Source organism: Rhinopithecus bieti, unplaced genomic scaffold (assembly GCF_001698545.2).
Source record: "Rhinopithecus bieti isolate Rb0 unplaced genomic scaffold, ASM169854v2 scaffold_35860, whole genome shotgun sequence".
Classification (NCBI taxonomy): domain Eukaryota; kingdom Metazoa; phylum Chordata; class Mammalia; order Primates; family Cercopithecidae; genus Rhinopithecus; species Rhinopithecus bieti.
Window position 1 is genome coordinate 123138 of NW_016815008.1, and position 20234 is coordinate 143371.

The 20234-nt window shown below is 35.3% G+C and overlaps 1 protein-coding gene across 1 annotated transcript in view; it reads left to right on the plus strand.

The window, feature by feature from the left end:
* SACK1B (scaffolding CK1 anchoring protein B) overlaps nucleotides 1-19029 on the plus strand; it is a 103451-nt gene extending 84422 nt beyond the window's left edge. The window contains exons 3-5 of the mRNA XM_017852926.1: nucleotides 2504-2668; nucleotides 3651-3775; nucleotides 16209-19029. Of these exons, the coding sequence (XP_017708415.1) occupies nucleotides 2504-2668; nucleotides 3651-3775; nucleotides 16209-18510 (2592 nt within the window). The 3' untranslated portion in view covers nucleotides 18511-19029. The remainder of the gene's footprint in view (nucleotides 1-2503; nucleotides 2669-3650; nucleotides 3776-16208) is intronic.
* Nucleotides 19030-20234: the final 1205 nt, after the last annotated feature.

The following is a 20234-nucleotide window of genomic DNA, read 5'->3' on the forward strand; positions in this document are numbered from 1 at the left end:
TAGCATTCTTATCTCCATAAAATTCTTTTGTAATCATTATTTTGTTTTACACTTATAAAATAAATAGGGCAAAGTTTGTTTTATCCATTTGAAAAAAACTATGAAAGTGAGACACACTTATTAAATAAGTTAGATTTGCTTTACCTACATAATTTTAACTTGCCTGATTCCAGACACTTAATCATCCACTTCCATGTTTTCATACTTAACCCACTCAGCATCTCTGTGAATGCAATGCCACCTACAATACTTTACATATGAAGAAAGCGAGACTCAGAAAGGGAAGATCATTTTCCCAGTCAATAAGCCTGAGGGAGTCTTTACACAAAGCCCTGCATCTCTCAGAGCCTGGACCCTTTTCATTATTCTTTAATGTCACACAAAGTAATACTGATAGTAACAAAAACACTTTTACTCTGACACCAGAATAAAGCTACAAAATATGAATATTAAGAGCAGAATTACATTATGCATAAGATAATTATATATTTTCTACTTTCTTTAAATTCCTGGTATTTTATTATTTTATTTTATTTTTTTTTTGCCTTTCAAACTTTAAATTTTTTTAAAAATAGTAACCTAACTCTCCATCTTTAAAGTAAAGGAAGTAAAACATGTCACTGTACTTTGCCTACTTCTATGTCTTTGGATTAAAAAAAAAAATTGATAGCTAGATTTTAAAAACATTGTCCAAAAGGACAATTCTATCACAGTGAGCAACTGTTAGCTACTGATGTGGTTTGGATTTGTGTCCCCACTTAAATCTCACGCTGAATTGTAATCCTCAGTTTTGGAGGAGGGGCATGGTGGGAGGTGATTGGATCACGGGAGCAGATTTACCTCTTGCTGTTCTCATGATAGTGAGTGAGTTCTCAAGATATCTGGTTGTTTAAAAGTGTGTTGCACCTCCCGCTCTCTCCCTCCGGCTGTGGCTATGTTAAGACATGTCTGCTTCCCCTTCACCTTCAGCCATGATTTTAAGTTTCCTGAGGTTTCTTTCCTGTTCAGCCTGCAAAACCATGAGCCAATTAAATCTCTTTCCTTTATGAATTACCAAGTTTTAGGTATTTCTTTTTTTTGAGACAGAGTCTCGCTCTGTTGCCCAGGCTGAAGTGCAGTCACATGATCTCCACTCACTGCAACCTCGGCCTCCCAGTTTCAAGTGATTTTCCTGCCTCAGCCTCCCAACTAAGTGGGACTACAGGTGCCTACCACCATGCCCGGCTAATTTTTGTGTATCTTTAGTAGAGATGGGATTTCACCGTGTTAGCCAGGATGTTCTGGAACTCCTGAGATCAGGCAGTCTGCCCGCCTTGGCCTCCCAAAGTGCTGGGATTACAGGCTTGAGCCACCGCGCCCGGCCGGACTTATTTATTATCTTTATTACTTTTATGTCTTCCCCAGTAAAATGTAAGCTTCATAAGGGCAGGATTTTGTTCTTCTTGCATGGCCCATAGTAGGTGCTCAATAAATATGCCTGGCACATAGAAGGTGGACAACCACTTAAATGATTTTTCCCCTTCTTCTAGCATTATTTTACTTTTATTCCAACAATCAACACAGACTCTACATCTTAGGGACCTGTTCTTTAGGGCATTTTCCTTCTCAATTATATCACCTTTTTAATTCACTCTTTTCTTTTGCTTATATTATCTGCTAAACTAATTTTAGGCAAGTTCATTTGGCCCCTAAACAACATGGGTGTGAACTGCTTCAATCCACTTATTGCAGATTCTTTTCAACTAAACATGGATAAAATACCCCAGTATTTAAGGGGTATGAAACTTGCATATATGGAGGTCCTGATATATATATGGTCCTGATATATATATGCATATATATATGCATATATGGAGGAACCCATATACGTGGGTTCTTCAGGGTTGACTGTGGACTTGAGTATGTGCAGATTTTGGTATATGCAGAAGTCCTGGAACCATTCCCTCAGTAAACTGAGGAACAACTGTATATTTAATTTTTTGGTCTTCAAATCATCGTATACTCTTTCTCCATCTTTCATCCTTTCCTAGGTATATTTCTATTTCTAGAATAGTTTTTTCTCTGTCTCACTTCCCCTAAGACCTTTATTCTTAACAACTGTTCAAAAAATCCTACTTTCCCCTGGAAATGTCTCTTAGAAAAACAGTAACACTGGTTTCCACCTTGTCCCATTTGTCTACCTTATGGGCAGTCTTGAAATCCATGATTTGGATTTGCCCATTTTTCAAAATCTTACTAAAATGCAGATTTCCTTTAAATTAAAGCTAATATGAAAATGACTTAGTGTTACAAATCTGCATATAGTTATTTGCTTATTTTAATATGGTTTTATCTTCCATTTTAGAAAATGAAATGCATATTTGTATATACATATATATTACACATCTGTACATTTATGCATTTAATTTTTAAAAATTTTATCTGACCTTTACTGAAAATAAGCAGTTTCTTAATCTTTCTCTGTCAAGGATCTAACATTGTTTCATATTCTTTTCTTTAACAGGTCATTGCTTTAGTGATGGATATATTTACAGATGTGGACATTTTCAAAGAAATAGTTGAGGCATCAACTCGAGGAGTATCTGTTTACATTCTGCTTGATGAGTCCAATTTTAATCATTTTCTAAATATGACTGAGAAACAAGGTTGTTCAGTTCAGCGTCTCAGGGTAAGAATTCTGTGTTTTTTTTCTCAAGTATTTTGTGTGTCATTTTCAACTCAGTCAAATGTAAGGCATATTAAGGTAGATAAATATAAAAGTTAAAAAGAAAAAAGTATACATATTTAAGGTTATGAAATGACTGATCACAGAAAGGTCCCCTGTACTTTTTAGAATGTGACTGAAAGCACATCTTCATGAGAGTGTGTATTTGTTTGTTTGTTTGTTTATTTGTTTTTGAGAAGGAGTCTTGCTCTGCCTCCCAGACTGGAGTGCAGTGGTGCAATCTTATAGCTCACTGCTACCTCCACCTCCTGGGTCAAGCAATTCTCCTGCCTCAGCCTCTTGAGTAGCCGGGATTACAGGTGCCCACCACCATGCCCGGCTAATTTTTTTTGTATTTTTAGTAGAGACGGGGTTTCACCATCTTGGCCAGGCTGGTCGTGAACTCCTGACCCTCGTGATCCACTTACCTCGGCCTCTCAAAGTGCTGGGATTACAGGCATGAGCACCATGCCCGGCCTTCATGAGGGCTTTTACTGTGTTTTTACTGATTAATATTTAATATATCAGTTTTGCATGCACGGCTTTGAAACCAGTGACTCACAAGCATCTGTGGTTCAGCATGTATTGCTTATCAGAATCATTTTGCGTAGTATTTTCTGTTACTTTTGACTTTTTAAAAGGAAGGTTAATTTTATTTTAGTTAATTTATGATCAAGGCATTATAACCCAAAAGGGTTTTTTATAGTCAGAGCCTGATGATTTTTGATGCCATTCTGTGTGAATGTAAAGTGAAGTCTCCTATTTAAGCTGTGTTGAAATGTATATTTTAAATGATTATTTTCCTTAAGGATTTAATATTTGGGAGTTTTTTTTTAAATTACCTGAAGTAAATTTTTTTTATATTAAGATTATATCATGGGTTTTAGTTTTCAAAATATTCTTTTCCTACCCATAATGTCTGCTTTTTATTTATATATAATTCTAGAATATTCGAGTACGAACAGTAAAAGGCCAAGATTATCTTTCAAAAACGGGGGCAAAATTCCATGGAAAAATGGAACAGAAATTTTTGTTAGTTGACTGCCAGAAAGTGATGTACGGTTCTTACAGGTAAGATCATTGTGTTTAACTTCAGTGTTAAAAATCATTTAGATGATTTATTAGTTTCAAATTTTAACATAATCAGTTAAGCTCTTTCTTTTATATTAAGATTATATCATGGGTTTTAGTTTTCAAAATATTCTTTTCCTACCCATAATGTCTGCTTTTTATTTATATATAATTCTAGAATATTCGAGTACGAACAGTAAAAGGCCAAGATTATCTTTCAAAAACGGGGCAAAATTCCATGGAAAATGGAACAGAAATTTTGTTAGTTGACTGCCAGAAAGTGATGTACGGTTCTTACAGGTAAGATCATTGTGTTTAACTTCAGTGTTAAAATCATTTAGATGATTTATTAGTTTCAAATTTTAACATAATCAGTTAAGCTCTTTCTTAACAGTTAAAAAAAAAAAAAAAAAAGAGAGAGAGCACTTGCATGGGAGATTAGAGACCTAGGTTTGAGTTATGAATCTGCCACTAAAGAGCATTAAGATCTTAGGCAAATCATATAACTTCCTTGAGCTTCAGATTCTTCATCCAGAAAATGAAGACATTGACCAATATCTAAGGTTCCCTGCAGCTCTATGGTACTACAGTGGTTTTGCTCCTTATGGAAACATTGTATGGTATGAATTTAGTTACAATTGTTTGTGAAAGCATAAGTTAGTTACCACTTTAAATAATCTGGTAAATGGATTTTTCTTATTTTGTATTCTTAAGAATCTGATCAAAGTAGAACTGGCAGCCCAGTCCAGGTGAGGCTGGCTCCAGAGTGTAAGCCTGCCCTAATATTCTTTTGTAAATAAATCCCCTACCTTCAGTCCTGAATCAGATACAGAGTGAGGCTACACAAACAGGCAGATAAAAGCACCAGCAAATACCCATGAACTGCCAGGTCACTGAGGCAGAGTAGATTCATTATTAAAGACTGAGGGAAGAATCCAGAAGAGCTATGGATGTGAACACGACTGTGTAAGGCGAAACCTTTGTCTCCTGTCTTAGTAACAGAAAGCCCATGGGAAGGAAGTATCACATTGAGATGGTGGCCTTGAGCAAGTTACTTTATATGGTCGCACTTTAGGTTCCTCTGCTCTAAAATGAGGGGAATCATAGAACTGGCCTCATGACATTGTTGTGAGGATTAAATGAGTTCATGCATCCCAAACCCCTAATGTTAACTATTATTTTAGGACTTGATTTGTTACTTTCTGCTAACCCTCTCTTTAAGCTCAGGACCTTTTTTAAAAAAAAAATGTTGTTTGGAGTTCCAAATGAAAACATATTAAGAGCAGAAAATACAACTAGTGCTTGAAATTAGTGAGTCCTTTTAAAGACTCATTATATGTGAATATATTTGTCCAGACCCACTTGGTTTTAGAGAGGTTTTAATTGAACTTTTAATTAAAATTGAGAGTTCTCTTGAGTTGTAGAATGATTGTTATTTAAGCTCATCACAATTAATAGTTTCTATGGTTATTATTTAAGTTTTAAGATTATCTTTGACAGTAAATTTACTTCAACTTTGTTTTGCTGCCACTAGATATTAGTAGTTCCTAGTGTTGCAATGAGTGTAGCTGAGCTACTTTCTATTAATTTGGGGGAAAATCAAACAACAGCAATGACAAAAAAATTATATATCTGTATCTCTCTGTCTATATCAGAAGCCAGCGGCAGAATTTAAGTTACTATTTATGATAGTAACTATGGGATTCCCAGGACCATGGATTATAAAAATTCATCACAACTCTTAACTAACACCCTCTGTGTTATCTCAAGTTCGTTTTAAATACATTTCTTTAAATAATTCGTAGTTGTCAATCATTGTCCTTTTTATTTTTTTGACATTATTGTGGACCTTTCCTATTGCTAACAGTATTCGAACAGGATGTGGTAGACTAGTTATGAACTAGTTATGAACTAGCTTGGTTACAAGTGAATTTCCTTTTGGTTTAAAAACAGCCTTTGTCCCTCATATTCTAGTATTGCTATTGTTTTCCTCATAGGCGAGTTGAAAATGCCTTCTTCTTTAATTCAGTATTCTTTGCCATGGGATATAATTGGATTCTAAACTGCTCCCGTTCCTGGAGAGGCCCAGAATCTGTATTTTCCACAATTACACATTGTGTGGCAGCTCACTCACATGGTGATGACTTTATCAGGAAAGCATGAGGAGTTTTTCCATAACATGATACTACCATTGATGAATGTTTGATAAACCATTGTCTATAAATCAGACTGAGAGATAATTTTATAGGCTTTTTCATTTTTAATCTCATGAGCTCGATAAAAGTTACTTTCAAAAGACAAGTTGGCTGATGTTGGCAACTCTCAGCTTCCATTTTAACCACACATAAAATCATCACAGTTGAGGTCCATGTTGCAACCAACATACTGTTACTATTTACACTCATGGACTTATTTAAGCCATCAGCCAGGAACTCGGAATTTTTAAGTCAACTTCGTGACTAATGTCTGACAGTGTGTGTTTAGTGGAGCTGGGAGTAGATAGTTAGCTTTTTTATCCATGAAAATATTTGCATACTTTTTTAAAAAACCAAATATTACTAAAATATGTGCAGTACAAAACAGTGATTTTTGTTTTCCATCTCTAGCCAACTCGATCTCCAGATGCAGTTGCTCAATTCTTTTAGTTGGTTCTTCCAATATTTATTTCATCCCTTAAATAACATGATTATGCTATTCTTGTTTGATTTACCAATTTCATATATTATCTTGACTTTTTATTTTTGGAGAATTGTATTTCCTACCTACTATTCCTTCTTGTCTGCATTATAGTTTTATCACAATTTTTGGTTAAATGAGAAGTCCAGGTCTACATTATTGAAACTTTGTCAAAATGGATCACTGATGAGCCATAGAGTGATGTGTTTCTTTTTTCAAAACCAAGTTAATAATGGCCATTTTGTTTTTATTCATTGTCTTTGTTTTCTATTTATCTATTGCTACTTTTTTCTCCAGTTGACCACACAGATTTTGCAACACATGGATAACTTTCCCAAATGTTCAGTTACAGCCAACCATCTGTGACATCCCATCTAAACTAGCAGGTCCTTAAATTGGAAGCACACCTGGGGGCCTGATATTTTTTGTGTTTCTAAGTGATTTGATCCATGATTTCTTAAATCCCATATTTCCTCATTTTGTTTCTACGTCTCCATCTTTCTCCCAAAATTGCTCAAGGACTTTTAAGTTTAAAAAATGTATAATCCTAGGTCATTTATGGCTTAACTTGGGATGGAACTCTAAGTTGAACCATTTTTCCTCCGAATTGGTAAGGTATTGCCCCGTAATCAAAGTTGCTGCTGAGAAGTTTCAACAATTTTTATTAGTCACATTCTTTTCATGCAGCCATTTTTTCTTTCTTGAACCTTTCAGGATTTCCCTTTTTTCCCTATTAGTTTGTTTTTCTTTTTTCGAGTTTCTTGAGGTATAAAGTTAGGTTGTAGCGTGAGATCTTTCAGCTTTAAAAAAAAAGTTTTATTGATAAAAATATGTGTACATATGGTATAGGTCGTATTTTTTATATTTTATTACATGCATAGACTAGGTAATGGTTAAGTCAGAGGAGATCTTTTCACTTTTTTAATATATGTATTTACAGCTGTAAACTTCCCTCTTAAGAGTGCTTTTGCTACATCTCATAAATTTTGATATCTTGTGTTTTTATATTCATTTGTCTTAAGGTATTTTCTAATTTCCTTTGTGACTTCTTCTTTGACTCATTGGCTATTCAAAGTTGTGTTGTTTAATTTCCACATATCTGTGAATTTTCCAATTTTCCTTGTACCGTTGATTTCTAGTTGTTTTCTGTTGCAATCAAGATAAGATACTTTGTGTGATTTAAATCTTTAATTTGTTGAGGTTTGTTTTGCCTAACCTGTGGTCTGTCTTGGAGAATGTACCATGTGTACTTGAGAAGAACGTATATTCTGCTTTTGTCAGGTGTTCTCTATTATGTCTGTTAGGTGCTGTTGGTCTGTACTCTTGTTCAAGTTGTCTGTGTTCCTTTTCATCTTCTGTCTTATTGCATTCATTATAGAAAGTGGAGAATTGAAGTCTCCTACTAATACTGTGTTGCTGTCTGTCCCCTTCAATTCTGTTAAAGTTTGCTTTGTATATTTAGGAGCTCTGAGGTTTGCTGCAGAAATACTTATAATTGTTATATCTTCTTGGTGAATTGACCCCTTTTTCATCATATAATATTCTTCTTTATCTCTTGTAAGTTTTTTTATTTTAATTTAAAGCCTGTTTTTCCTGATATTTTTATAGCAACTCCTGCTCTCTCTTTTGGTTACCAATTGCATGGCATATCTTTTTTTATCCTCTTACTTTTAGCTTATGTGTGTCCTTAGATCAAAAGTGAGTCTCTTAAAGATCGCATATATTCGGATACTGTTCTTTTTAATCCATTCAGTCAATTACAGTCTTTCGATGAGGTAATTTAATTCATTTACCTTTTAACTAATTACTGATGGAGAAGGACTTACTATTGTCATTTTTTTTCCGTATGTCTTTTAGCTTCTTTGTTCTTCTTTCCCTCTTTTACTGCAGTTTTTTTGTGGGTTTTTTTTTGTTGTTGTTGTTTTTGCACATATATGCTTTGATTATCATCTCATTTCCTTTTGCGTATATTCTAAAGATATTTTCTTTTCAGTTATCACTGGAATTACATAAAACTTTTTTTTTTTTTTTGAGATGGAGTTTCATTTTTGTTGCCTAAGCTAGAGTGCAATGGCACGATCTCGGCTCACTGCAACCTCTGCCTCCCAGGTTCAAGCTATTCTCTTGCCTCAGCCTCCTGAGTAGCTGGGATTACAGGTGTGCACCACCACGCTTGGCTAATTTTTTGTATTATTTGTAGAAACTGGGTTTCACTATGTTAGCTAGGCTGGTCTTGAACTTCTGATCTCAGGTGATCTGCCCACCTCAACTTCCCGAAGTGTTGGAATTACAGGCATGAGCCACCGTGCATGGCCTTACATAAAACATTTTAAAGTTATAGCATTTTATTTTAAACTCTTAACTTCAATCACATATGAAAACTCCACTCCTTTATAGCTCTACTCCTCACTTTATATAACTGTTGCAACAAATTACATATTTATATATTGTATAGCAATGAACACAGATTTAAAGTTACTTTTCATATTTTTTACATTTAAATTCTATGAACCACATCTGCAATAGTACAGGTCACTTCATTTGTCTACATATTTACTTTTACTGGAGAACATTGTATTTTCATAAGACTTTGTGTTGCTCTCTACCATCCTTTTATTTCAACTTAAAAGATTCACTTTAGCATTTTGTGTACAGTAGATCTAATAGTGAACTCTCTCAGATTTCATTTATCTGGGACAGTCTTAATTTCTCCTTCCTTTTGAAGGACAATTTTGCTGGATTTTTGATGTTTTCAGTGTTTTTCTTATAGCTCTTTGATTATATTTTCCTGCTTCATTGTAGCCTGCAAACTTTCTGCTGAGAAAGTCGCTGATATTCTAATGGCAGCTCCCTTGTATGTGACAAATCACCTTTCTTTTGATGCTTTCAAGACTTTCTGTTTGTCTTTGACTTTAAACAGGTCTGATTATAATGTGTCTTGGTATAATTCTTTCTGAATTTATCCCAGTTTGAGTTCTTTAAAATTTGTAGGTCAATTTTTTTTCCTCAGACTTGGGAAGTTTCTGTCCACTATTTCTTCAAATAAGTTATCTGCTTCTTTGCCTCTCTTCTTTCTGAGCTTCTCATAATGCATATATTGATCTGCTTGGTAGTTCTGTAAATTCTTTAGTATATCTTTACTTTTCTTCATTCCTTTTTTTTTTTTCATTTTGCTCCTCTGACTCAATTATATCCATGACCTGTCTTCACATTTATTCATTATTTATTCTGCCTGATCAAGTCTGCGGTTGAATCCTTCCTTCTAATGAATTATTCAGTTATTTTATTTTTCAGTTCCAGAATTTCCTTTTAGTTCTATTTTATAGTTTATCTTTATTGGTATTCTCATTCCATTGGTATATCATTTTCCTGATTTTGTTTACTTGTCTGTGTGTGTGTGTGTGTGTTGTTGATGTTTTTGTTTGTTAGTTTTTGTTTGTTTTTAGCTCATTGAGCATTTTTATAATAGTTATTTTAAATATTTTATCAGGCAGCTCATAGATCTGTGATTCTTTGGAGTCAGTTTCTGGAGTTTTATTTTATTTCTTATGATTGGGCTTAGTTTCCCTGCTTCTTCATATGCCTTGTAATGTTTCACTAGTATTCAGGCATTGTATAAATAATCAGTTACCTCTCCCAGTCTTTATGGGCTGTCTTTGTTCAGGGGAAGACCTTTATCATTCAGCCCAGATGCAGATTCTAGGACCTTTCAGATCTTTTCTGACCTCTTGTTCCCTTGGTGTCTGCCCATGGAACTGCAGGTTTAACATGCTGCTTACCTCTATTTTCAATGATTTCTAAACTCTGGTTCCAATCCTACGAGCACTCAGGCAAGATAGAAGCCAGTCTCTTGGGCTGCACTGAAGACAAGCCAGAATTATGATCCATAGTCTACTCTTCTATTTCCATCCTGAGGGAGGACCCCCAATCTGGGGGCTGGGGGAAAAGTTTCCCTCTGTTTGCTTCATGCTATACCATATGGGGGAGGAATAGGAATGAGCTTGCCAAACATCACAGATTTTCCAAACTGTTTGGCTGGAATACAATGTTCTGGGTGCTCTGTCTTTGCAATTGGTCTCTAGCGTTTCACAGAGGTCTTCTGTTTCACATATTGCTGTTAACTTAGTGTCTCTCTGGGGTAAGTAGGGCCTGTAACTTTCTAATCTGCTACTTTATTCACTTTGTGTTTGTGTTTTGGGAAGTATTTTTATTTGTGGTTTGTGTCTGTTTCTTCTAGGTGCCATTTTCCAGTTTGTTTTGATCTCTGATTGCATCTAAGCTCTTAAGCTTCATAAGCTGTCTTTGAAACTTGCTTTATTCGTCTATTAATCTTTGCTATGTGTTTATATTTAAGAACAAGGCACTGTAAAGCTGATTAGAAACTGAGCGGGGAAATGCTTATCAACGTTTGAGTTTACAGCTGAATGATAGACTGGGGTCCTGGCAACTTTACAGGAGGATCCCTGACTATCAATATAAACATCACTTATCTGGGGTTTTTCGATGTTTCCAGAGAATAATCTCTTTCTCCAAAAGATTGTCAAAGGAGATGGAATTTGGAACGAAGTCAGAATATGATCCTAGCTGAAGATACTCTGGAAACAGAATGGGGAAGAGAGCTGAGGGTCTGATAAGCCTCATTCTTAGCTCACCTTTATCCCAGTCATGAGTTGTTTAAAGTTTCTGAATTCAGACTTTCTCTGGATTGGTTTCTGCTGAAGTAAACCTTAGGATTTCTGAAAGGGATAGGAAGGAGTGTTTCATGGGAAAGGAAAGAGTAGGGAACCTGGAGGCCCAACTGCTCTGTATGCGACTTTCAATCTTCCTGTTTCTCTATGTTCATGACCTTTCTAACCCACCATTTTATTACCTTATCTTTTGATCCAATGTTGAATTCATAGATTCTGCTGGGCCCAACTGGCTTATTCTCATTGGTGCTTACCTCATGCAAACTTCCTCTAAGTCAGCTACCACTTCTCCATCAGATTTCTCTATTCTAAACTTGTATTAAATACTTTCACTTGCTACTTCCCTTTTCCCTTTGCTATCTTTTTAGTAGTGTGTAGGGAAGAAAAAGAAATAAACATGCATGATAATCCGGATTTAATGTAAACCTTTTAAGTTTTCCACCAACATAAACATCTTTGCCTTTTAGTCTTATTTGATTTTGAAACTAATAATTCATTTATATTATCATTTGTTTAGTTACAACTAATGTTTTTAAGAGTTTACAATATGCCAAGCACCATTCTTAGCCCCTGGGAATGCAGTCCTAAATAAGGTATACAAGATTGTTGAGCTAAATTTTATTTTAGTAGGGCATTGGAGACAGATGATTCACAAAGGGAGAACATGCAAGGAAATGTCAGATAGTGGTAATGGGGTATTGTATAAATGAAATCAGGGGAATATGATAAAACTTAATTAGATGGATACTTTGAATAGAGTGATCATAAATGTATTCTAAGAGCATGTCAGCCCAGGACTGTCAGAGAGAAGAGATGTATTGAAGAGGGAACAATAGATAAAAGATCCTGGAGTAAATATCTGGGGGGATAAGCAGAAAGGCCAATATGGTAGGACCACATTAATCAAGGGAAGAGCTATCCATAGTAGAATTGGAAAGCAAGCAGAGGAGGAATTATCTTAGGCCAGGTAAGGAGTCTGAAGTCTCTTTTAAACAAAATAGAAAGTTCTGTATGGAAGTGTGACATGACCCAATTTGTTTTATGCAAAGATCACTTCTGCGGTTCTGATGATTGAAAAATGAGCAAATGAGGATGCTAAGAGTCAAATTAGCTGATAATGCTAAGACTAGTGTGATAGTGGGATAGGACTGATTTGTGAGAGGTTTTGCAAGCAGAGTCAACAGGACCTTTTGGTTCTGAAAAAGAGGATATTCAAAGAAGACTGCTTGTTTCCTGTCTTGATCACCTGAAAGATGGTTGAGTCACTGACTTAAATAAGTAATACTAGGGAAGAAATAGGTCGGGGAAGGAGGAGTGCTAGATGACAACTTACGAGTCATACATGTTAGGTTTGCAAGGCCCACTAAAATTTTGAGTAGAGATGGAACACTGATTCCAGAGATGAGGAAGAGGTCAGCACTGACAATACAGACTTGGTAGTTAATGTCATAGAAATCACCTATGATAACAGAGGAATATAGAGATTCATTTCCAAGCCCCAAAGCATGTCTGTAGGTTTTCAGATTTACTTACTGAATATATTCAATTGAATGTCTTCCTGTTGCCTAAATTTTTTTTTACAATATTATTTTCTGATTTACTATAGTAAGGAAACTTTTCCAATTGCCACACATTCATCAATACCAATATCTTCTTAGTTTCCTAACCTCAACACTTGGAAGTTGTTTTTATTTAATAACGTATGGATATTCTTTTGACATGACATCTTTTGGTTCTTTCTTCTTACTACTGGCTCAACATTTTCACTCATTATTCCAATTTCTACTTTGGTTGGGCTCTTACTTTTAAGTCTATACTGCAATAGTACTACAAATAGCTGCTGGAAAAAATAGTTCCTCAGACAGTTCTTTCTATTATAATTTATCCAAATTTGGAAACAAATTCTACATAATCAAACGTTCTGTTTTGTTTTCAAGATTTTCCCCACTAGTTCATCAGTCTCTTATATGGCTTCTTTGCTCCAGCTATATATAGTATGTTTTCTGTGTTCAACTAGAACATGACCCTTATTGTATTCTTCCCTTTTCCATATTACTCCCTCCACACAAATTGTCTTCCCACATCTTTTGTGTCTGAACTGGGAATCTAGTATGTATCAAAATACTACAAAACTTCACATTCTTCATGGATTTCCTCATACTTGATAGTTGACTGTTCATTCCATTGCTTGCTGTTTCTAATATTTTGTATTCATACCTTTAGTCAGATTGAAAATTTCTTTAGTTACTTACTTTTGTACCATTTCTTTTAAGTCAGCCCAGTGGCATAATCAATATTCCTCCTATATCATGCTTCCTGTAGGCATGCTAGATAAAATTAAGCATATCCAAATAAGAAGTTTCTTAAATTACATGCTCCTGTTTGTGATATGTAATATTTTATATATTTTAAATGTTTGCACATTCTTTTAGTTATTTTTTCTGCATTTTTTGTCTCCTTTATAGAAATAAGATGGTTCAATGTGGAGAGTGTCTCTTTTTTCTTTTGTATTACTCCCCATTGTGTCATATACATTACTTTATGCATAGCATAACAGCAATTCATTTATTTTTCAGCTCAGGGACTGTATATTAAATCATTAGATTTTCAAAAATGAGGTTTAAAATTTGATATGAAGTTTAAAGATAGCTGTTACCTCTAAACTCTAGGAAAGGAATTGGAGCTTCCATAAAGTACTATAAAGTCATATAAACATTAATTTCCTAAAAATTATATTTTATATTAAAAGATCCTGATTGGCATTTTGACTGGCATGGTTTCTGAGGTCTACATTTACTAATACTGTGTACAGTAAGTACAGTGAAGTCTGCCCTTTAATGATTGAGGCAGCTGGCCACAAATCCTGTTTACAGCTCTTGGCATCCTAAATTACACTTATTAAGTAAACCACAGAGATAGCGGTCTGAAAACTTATAGACTCTTAAAATTCATGCATTAGCACAACTGTATCTTACATTATATCATGTTAAAGCTATAAGGCATTATAGCTATTATGCTGTCCGCATCCTTACGTTGGACACGAGGAAAGTGAAGCCCAAGCTCATGTGTCTACAATTCAGCAGAAGCCAGGCCTCTCGACTTTTTCTCCAACACTGGCTTTACTGCATTCTGCCAAGATGTTATATATGAAATATAATATCGGTTTTTATGCCACAAAGTTTTGACACAGATGCAAAATACACAGCAAATTTTTCTTTATTTTTTTAATGTTCTATTTTATTTATTTATTTATTTCATTAGCGTTTGGGGAACAGTTGGCTTTTGGTTACATGAATAAGTTCTTTAGTGGTGATTTCTGAGATTTTGGTGTACCCATCACCCTAGCAGTGTACACTGTACCCAGTGTGTAGTCTGTTATCCCTCACCCCTCTCCTACCCTCTCCCTCTAGTCATTATATCATTCTTATGACTTTGCATCTTCATATCTTAACTCTCACTGATAAGTGAGAACATACAATATTTGGTTTTCCATTCCTGAGTTACTTCACTTAGAATAATGGTCTCCAATTCCATCCAGGTTGCTGCAAATGCCATTATTTTGTTCCTTTTTATGGTTGAGTAGTATTCCATGGTATATACCTACCACATTTTCTTTATTCACTTGTTGGTTGATGAGCATTTAGGCTGGTTCCATATTTTTGCTGCTGCAAATTGTGCTGCTATAAACATGCATGTGCAAGTGTTTTTGATAAAACAACTTCTTTTTCTCTGGGTAGATGCCTAATAGTGGGATTTCTGGATTGAATGGTAGTTCTACTTTTAGTTCCTCAAGGAATCTTTGTACTGTTTTCCACAGTAGTTTTACTAGTTTACATTTCCACCAGGAATGTAAAAATGTTCTCTTTTCACCGCATGCATGCCAGTGTCTATTAGTTTTTGATTTTTTAATTATGGCCATTCTTGCAGGTGTAAAGTGGTACCTCATTGTGGGTTTAATTTGCATTTCCCAGATAATCAATGATGTTGAGCATTTTCTTTTGTATTTTTGTTGGTCATTTGTATTTTCTATTGAGAATTGTCTGTTCAAGTCTTTGTCCCACTTTTGGTGGGATTATTTGTTTTTTTCTGGCTAATCTGAGTTCCTTGTGGATTCTGGATATTAGTCCTTTGTTGGATGCATAGTTCACAAATAGTTTCTCCCACTCCGTGGGTTGTCTCTTTACTCTGATGATTATTTTGCTGTGTAGAAGCTTTTTTGTTTAATGAAGTTACATCTATTTTTCTCTGTTCTTGTTGCGTTTGTTTTGGGGTTCTTGGTCATGAACTCTTTGCGTAAACCAATGTGTAGAAGAGTTTTTATGATGTTGTGTTCTAGAATTGTTATGGTTTCAGGTTTTAGATTTCAGTTTTTGATCCATCTTGAGTCGATTTTGCTTAAGGTGAGAAATGAGGATCCAGTTTCATTCTTCTACATGTGACTTGCCAATTATTCCAGTACCATTTGTTGAATAGGGTGTCCTTTCCATACTTTATGTTTTTGTTTGCTTTGTTAAAGATCAGTTGGCTGTAGGTATTTGACTTTATTTCTGGGTTCCCTATTCTATTCCATTGGTGTATGTGCCTATTCTTACACCAGTACCATGCTGTTTTGGTAACCATAGCCTCGTGGTATAATTTGAAATCAGGTAATTTAATGCCTCTAGATTTCTTCTTTTTGTTTGGTTTTGCTTTGGCTATGCAGGCTCTTTTTTGGTTCCACATGAATTTTAGGATTGTTTCTTCTTATGTGAAAAATGATGATGGTATTTTGATAGGAATTGCATTGAATCTGCAGATTGCTTTTGAAAATGCACAGCAAGTTTTTCTTTGGACTTCTGGAAAGTAGTGAATTCAAAGCCATAATTTGAGTTGCATTGATACTTAAAATGTGAATATGAGGATGGGAAGACATGTAGTGCATGTAATGATGGTAAATATTCTAAATAATGGTAGCCAAAGAAAAGTACAAAACATATTTCAGTCATTAAGTTTTACTTTTCTAGTAGAACTATATGTTATTATCAATCTTTTAACTTAAATGATTAAAATTTTCCATTTTTTTCCCCCAGCTATATGTGGTCATTTGAGAAAGCTCACCTCAGCATGGTTCAGATAATTACAGGACAACTTGTTGAGTCCTTTGATGAAGAATTTAGAACTCTCTATGCCAGATCCTGTGTCCCCAGTTCATTTGCTCAGGAAGAATCAGCAAGGGTGAAGCATGGCAAAGCCCTCTGGGAAAATGGCACTTACCAGCATTCGGTTTCTTCATTAGCATCTGTTTCCAGCCAAAGAAACCTTTTTGGTAGACAAGACAAGATTCATAAACTAGATTCTAGTTACTTCAGAAACAGAGGGATATATACTTTAAATGAACATGACAAATATAACATAAGAAGTCATGGATACAAACCTCATTTTGTTCCAAACTTTAATGGTCCAAACGCAATACGTCAGTTTCAACCCAGTCAGATAAATGAAAATTGGAAAAGACATAGTTATGCTGGGGAACAGCCAGAAACAGTGCCATACCTCCTGCTTAACAGAGCTCTGAATAGAACCAATAATCCACCTGGTAATTGGAAAAAGCCATCTGATAGTCTCAGTGTGGCGTCCTCATCACGGGAAGGCTATGCAAGCCACCACAACGCACCCGCCCAGAGTTTTGCCAGTCGGCTTGCACAGAGAAAAACAACAAATCTTGCAGACAGGAATTCAAATCTTCGGAGGTCTTTTAATGGAACAGATAACCATATCCGCTTTTTGCAACAACGAATGCCAACTCTTGAACATACTACAAAGTCATTCCTGCGTAACTGGAGAATTGAATCCTACTTAAATGATCATTCAGAAGCTATACCAGACTCAAATGGATCAGCTTTAGGTGACCGATTTGAGGGCTATGATAATCCTGATAATTTGAAGGCCAATGCCCTTTATACTCATTCCCGGCTTCGTTCCTCTTTAGTATTTAAACCCACTTTACCTGAGCAAAAGGAAGTTAACAGTTGCACAACTTGCTCCTCAAATTCAACTATCATTGGTTCTCAGGGAAGTGAGACACCTAAAGAGGTCCCAGACACCCCTACAAATGTACAGCATTTGACAGACAAACCCTTGCCAGAATCAATCCCCAAGCTCCCATTGCAGTCAGAGGCACCAAAAATGCACACCTTGCAGGTTCCTGAAAACCACTCAGTAGCCTTAAACCAAACTACAAATGGCCATACTGAATCAAATAACTATATATACACAACCTTGTGTGTAAATAAGCAGACAGAAAATCTAAAGAATCAACAGACTGAGAATCTACTTAAAAGGCGAAGTTTCCCATTATTTGACAACTCAAGAGCCAACTTAGATCCTGGAAATAGTAAGCATTATGTATATAGTACACTTACCAGGAATCGAGTTAGACAACCAGAAAAGCCCAAAGAAGATTTGCTGAAAAGTTCTAAAAGCATGCACAATGTGACTCATAACTTGGAGGAGGATGAGGAGGAAGTCACCAAGGAAAACCCTCCAAGTGGCACTACTACCAAATCAATTTCCATTGCTGCTTTACTTGATGTGAATAAAGAGGAATCCAACAAAGAACTCACTTCAAAGAAGGAAGTTAAGGGTTCCCCAAGTTTTTTGAAGAAGGGGTCTCAGAAGTTAAGGTCATTACTTAGCCTTACCCCAGATAAGAAAGAAAATCTATCCAAAAATAAAGCACCTGCCTTTTATAGATTGTGTAGTAGCTCTGACACATTAGTTTCTGAGGGTGAAGAAAATCAAAAACCAAAGAAATCAGACACAAAAGTTGATTCATCTCCTAGAAGAAAACATTCTTCCTCATCGAATTCTCAATGCAGCATCCACAAGAGTAAGGAAGATGTAACAGTTAGTCCATCTCAAGAGATAAATGCTCCATCAGATGAAAATAAAAGAACACCTTCTCCAGGTCCAGTTGAAAGCAAGTTCTTGGAAAGAGCAGGAGATGCCTCTGCCCCAAGATTTAACACTGAACAGATCCAATACCGAGACTCAAGGGAGATTAATGCAGTTGTTACTCCTGAAAGAAGACCAACTTCTTCTCCAAGGCCAACATCCAATGAGCTTCTACGATCTCATTCAACTGATAGGCGTGTTTACAGTCGTTTTGAGCCATTTTGTAAGATTGAGAGCTCTATTCAGCCAACAAGCAACATGCCAAATACCAGTATAAATCGCCCAGAAATAAAATCTGCGACTGTGAGCAACAGTTATGGCAGGTCTAGTCCAATGCTGAATTACAACGCTGGTGTTTATCGCTCGTATCAACCCAATGAGAACAAGTTTCGAGGATTTATGCAAAAGTTTGGAAACTTTATACACAAAAATAAATAGCTATTAAAATGCAAAATGAATGAGACTATAAATATTTGTCCAAAGAAAATTGTGGACAGTCTTTGTAACATGCCAATAGATTTTCCTAAGGACAGAATTATGGGTATGATATCTATGTTTACCAGTGTCCTCGTATAAAGTTATTTTTCTGTGTGATAAAGTTAGGGTCTGCTGTAGATAGAATTTCTCTGTAAACACATGATTTGTAAGTGGTAATGGTAAAAATAACAGGTGTATTTAAATCATTTTCTTTAGACTGAAGATTTTAAGTCTCACTTAGAAACTTATGTGGATGATGTATAGTGTATGGTGTATGGTTTTAACCATTTCCTTTTAAAAAGGTCATACTACCCTCAGTAACCCTTTATAATATGTCTTTATAGTATTTTCATATCTTCAAAAATATAAGCAAATGGGACAAAGCCTTTTTTTAAGATTAACTTTAAATTCTACAGGATAACTTGTTATATTTTATTAATATTAATTTTTCTCTGGAGCATTGTACAGCTGTTTGGGCAACAGCAGTACCTTTTAAACTTTTTTTTTTTTTTTTTTTTTTTTTTTCTTTAAGTGTTTTAAAAAATTTTTTTTTTAAATTTTTTTTTTTTTTTTTTTTTTTTTTTTTTTGGCCTGAAGTGTTTGCAAAGTATCAGTCTCATGCAGTATAATGACATTCGTAGGAATTTATTTTCCTAAGCCTTTGAAAACGGTCTGGGATGTGCTTCTCTCTACACTGGACCCAGGGAGCTGTCCCCCTCTTACCCATAGGCTGCTGATTTTTTATAGTCATTCCTTACTTCACATTTAGAACAAACCAGTAGGAATTTAGAAAATCTGAATGGATTCCCCCTCCTTTTTCTTTTGTGTAAAAGCTTTTAGAAATGTAAATTTCTGCCTAAATTTTTGTTAGATTGGCATGACAATGCGAAGGGGTCCTTCCTGTGAAAATTCTTGCTCCTTTTTTTTTCTCTTTTGAGATGGAGTCTTGCTCTGTCTCCCAGGCTAGAGTGCAGTGGCATGATCTTGGCTCACTGCAACCTCTGCCTCCCCAATTCAAACGATTCTCCTGCCTCAGCCTCCTGAGTAGCTGGGATTACAGGTGCACACCACCACACCTGGCTAATTTTTGTATTTTCAGTAGAGACAGGATTTCACTATGTTGGCCAGGCTAGTCTTGAACTCCTGACCTCATGATTTGCCCGCCTTGGCCTCCCAAAATGCTGGGATTACAGGTCTTGCTCTTCTTTAAGTTGTGCCAAATATGATATGACTGCATAGTGTTTTTGTAAGAATACCATTGGGAAAAGGAAAAGCTGTACTGAGCTAGTTTGTCCATGATTTGAGGATGATATTCAGATTATAAGATACCCTTTGTCTTTCTTACAGTAATGAAGTATAAGCTCCATATCTGTTCCAGAGACTTTAACTTGACTTTGCTTCATTCACAAAGAACAGAATTCAAGAAGCAATGCATCCTGTGAGAAGTGTGAAGTGTTTTTACATCACTTTAAATATATTACTTAATACATTCTAAGTTGCTGTGTGGAGCAGTATACTATTGTTTTAAAAATGCAAGATTCAGACAAATTTTTATATATATATCTCTCATTAAAATAATTAAAATAATGGTATAAAATATCTATGTCATTAAAATAATTTTCCATAGTGTTTAGAAACCATGAAAAAGAAAACATAGCAGGAGAAAATATGACAGGAAAAGAAAA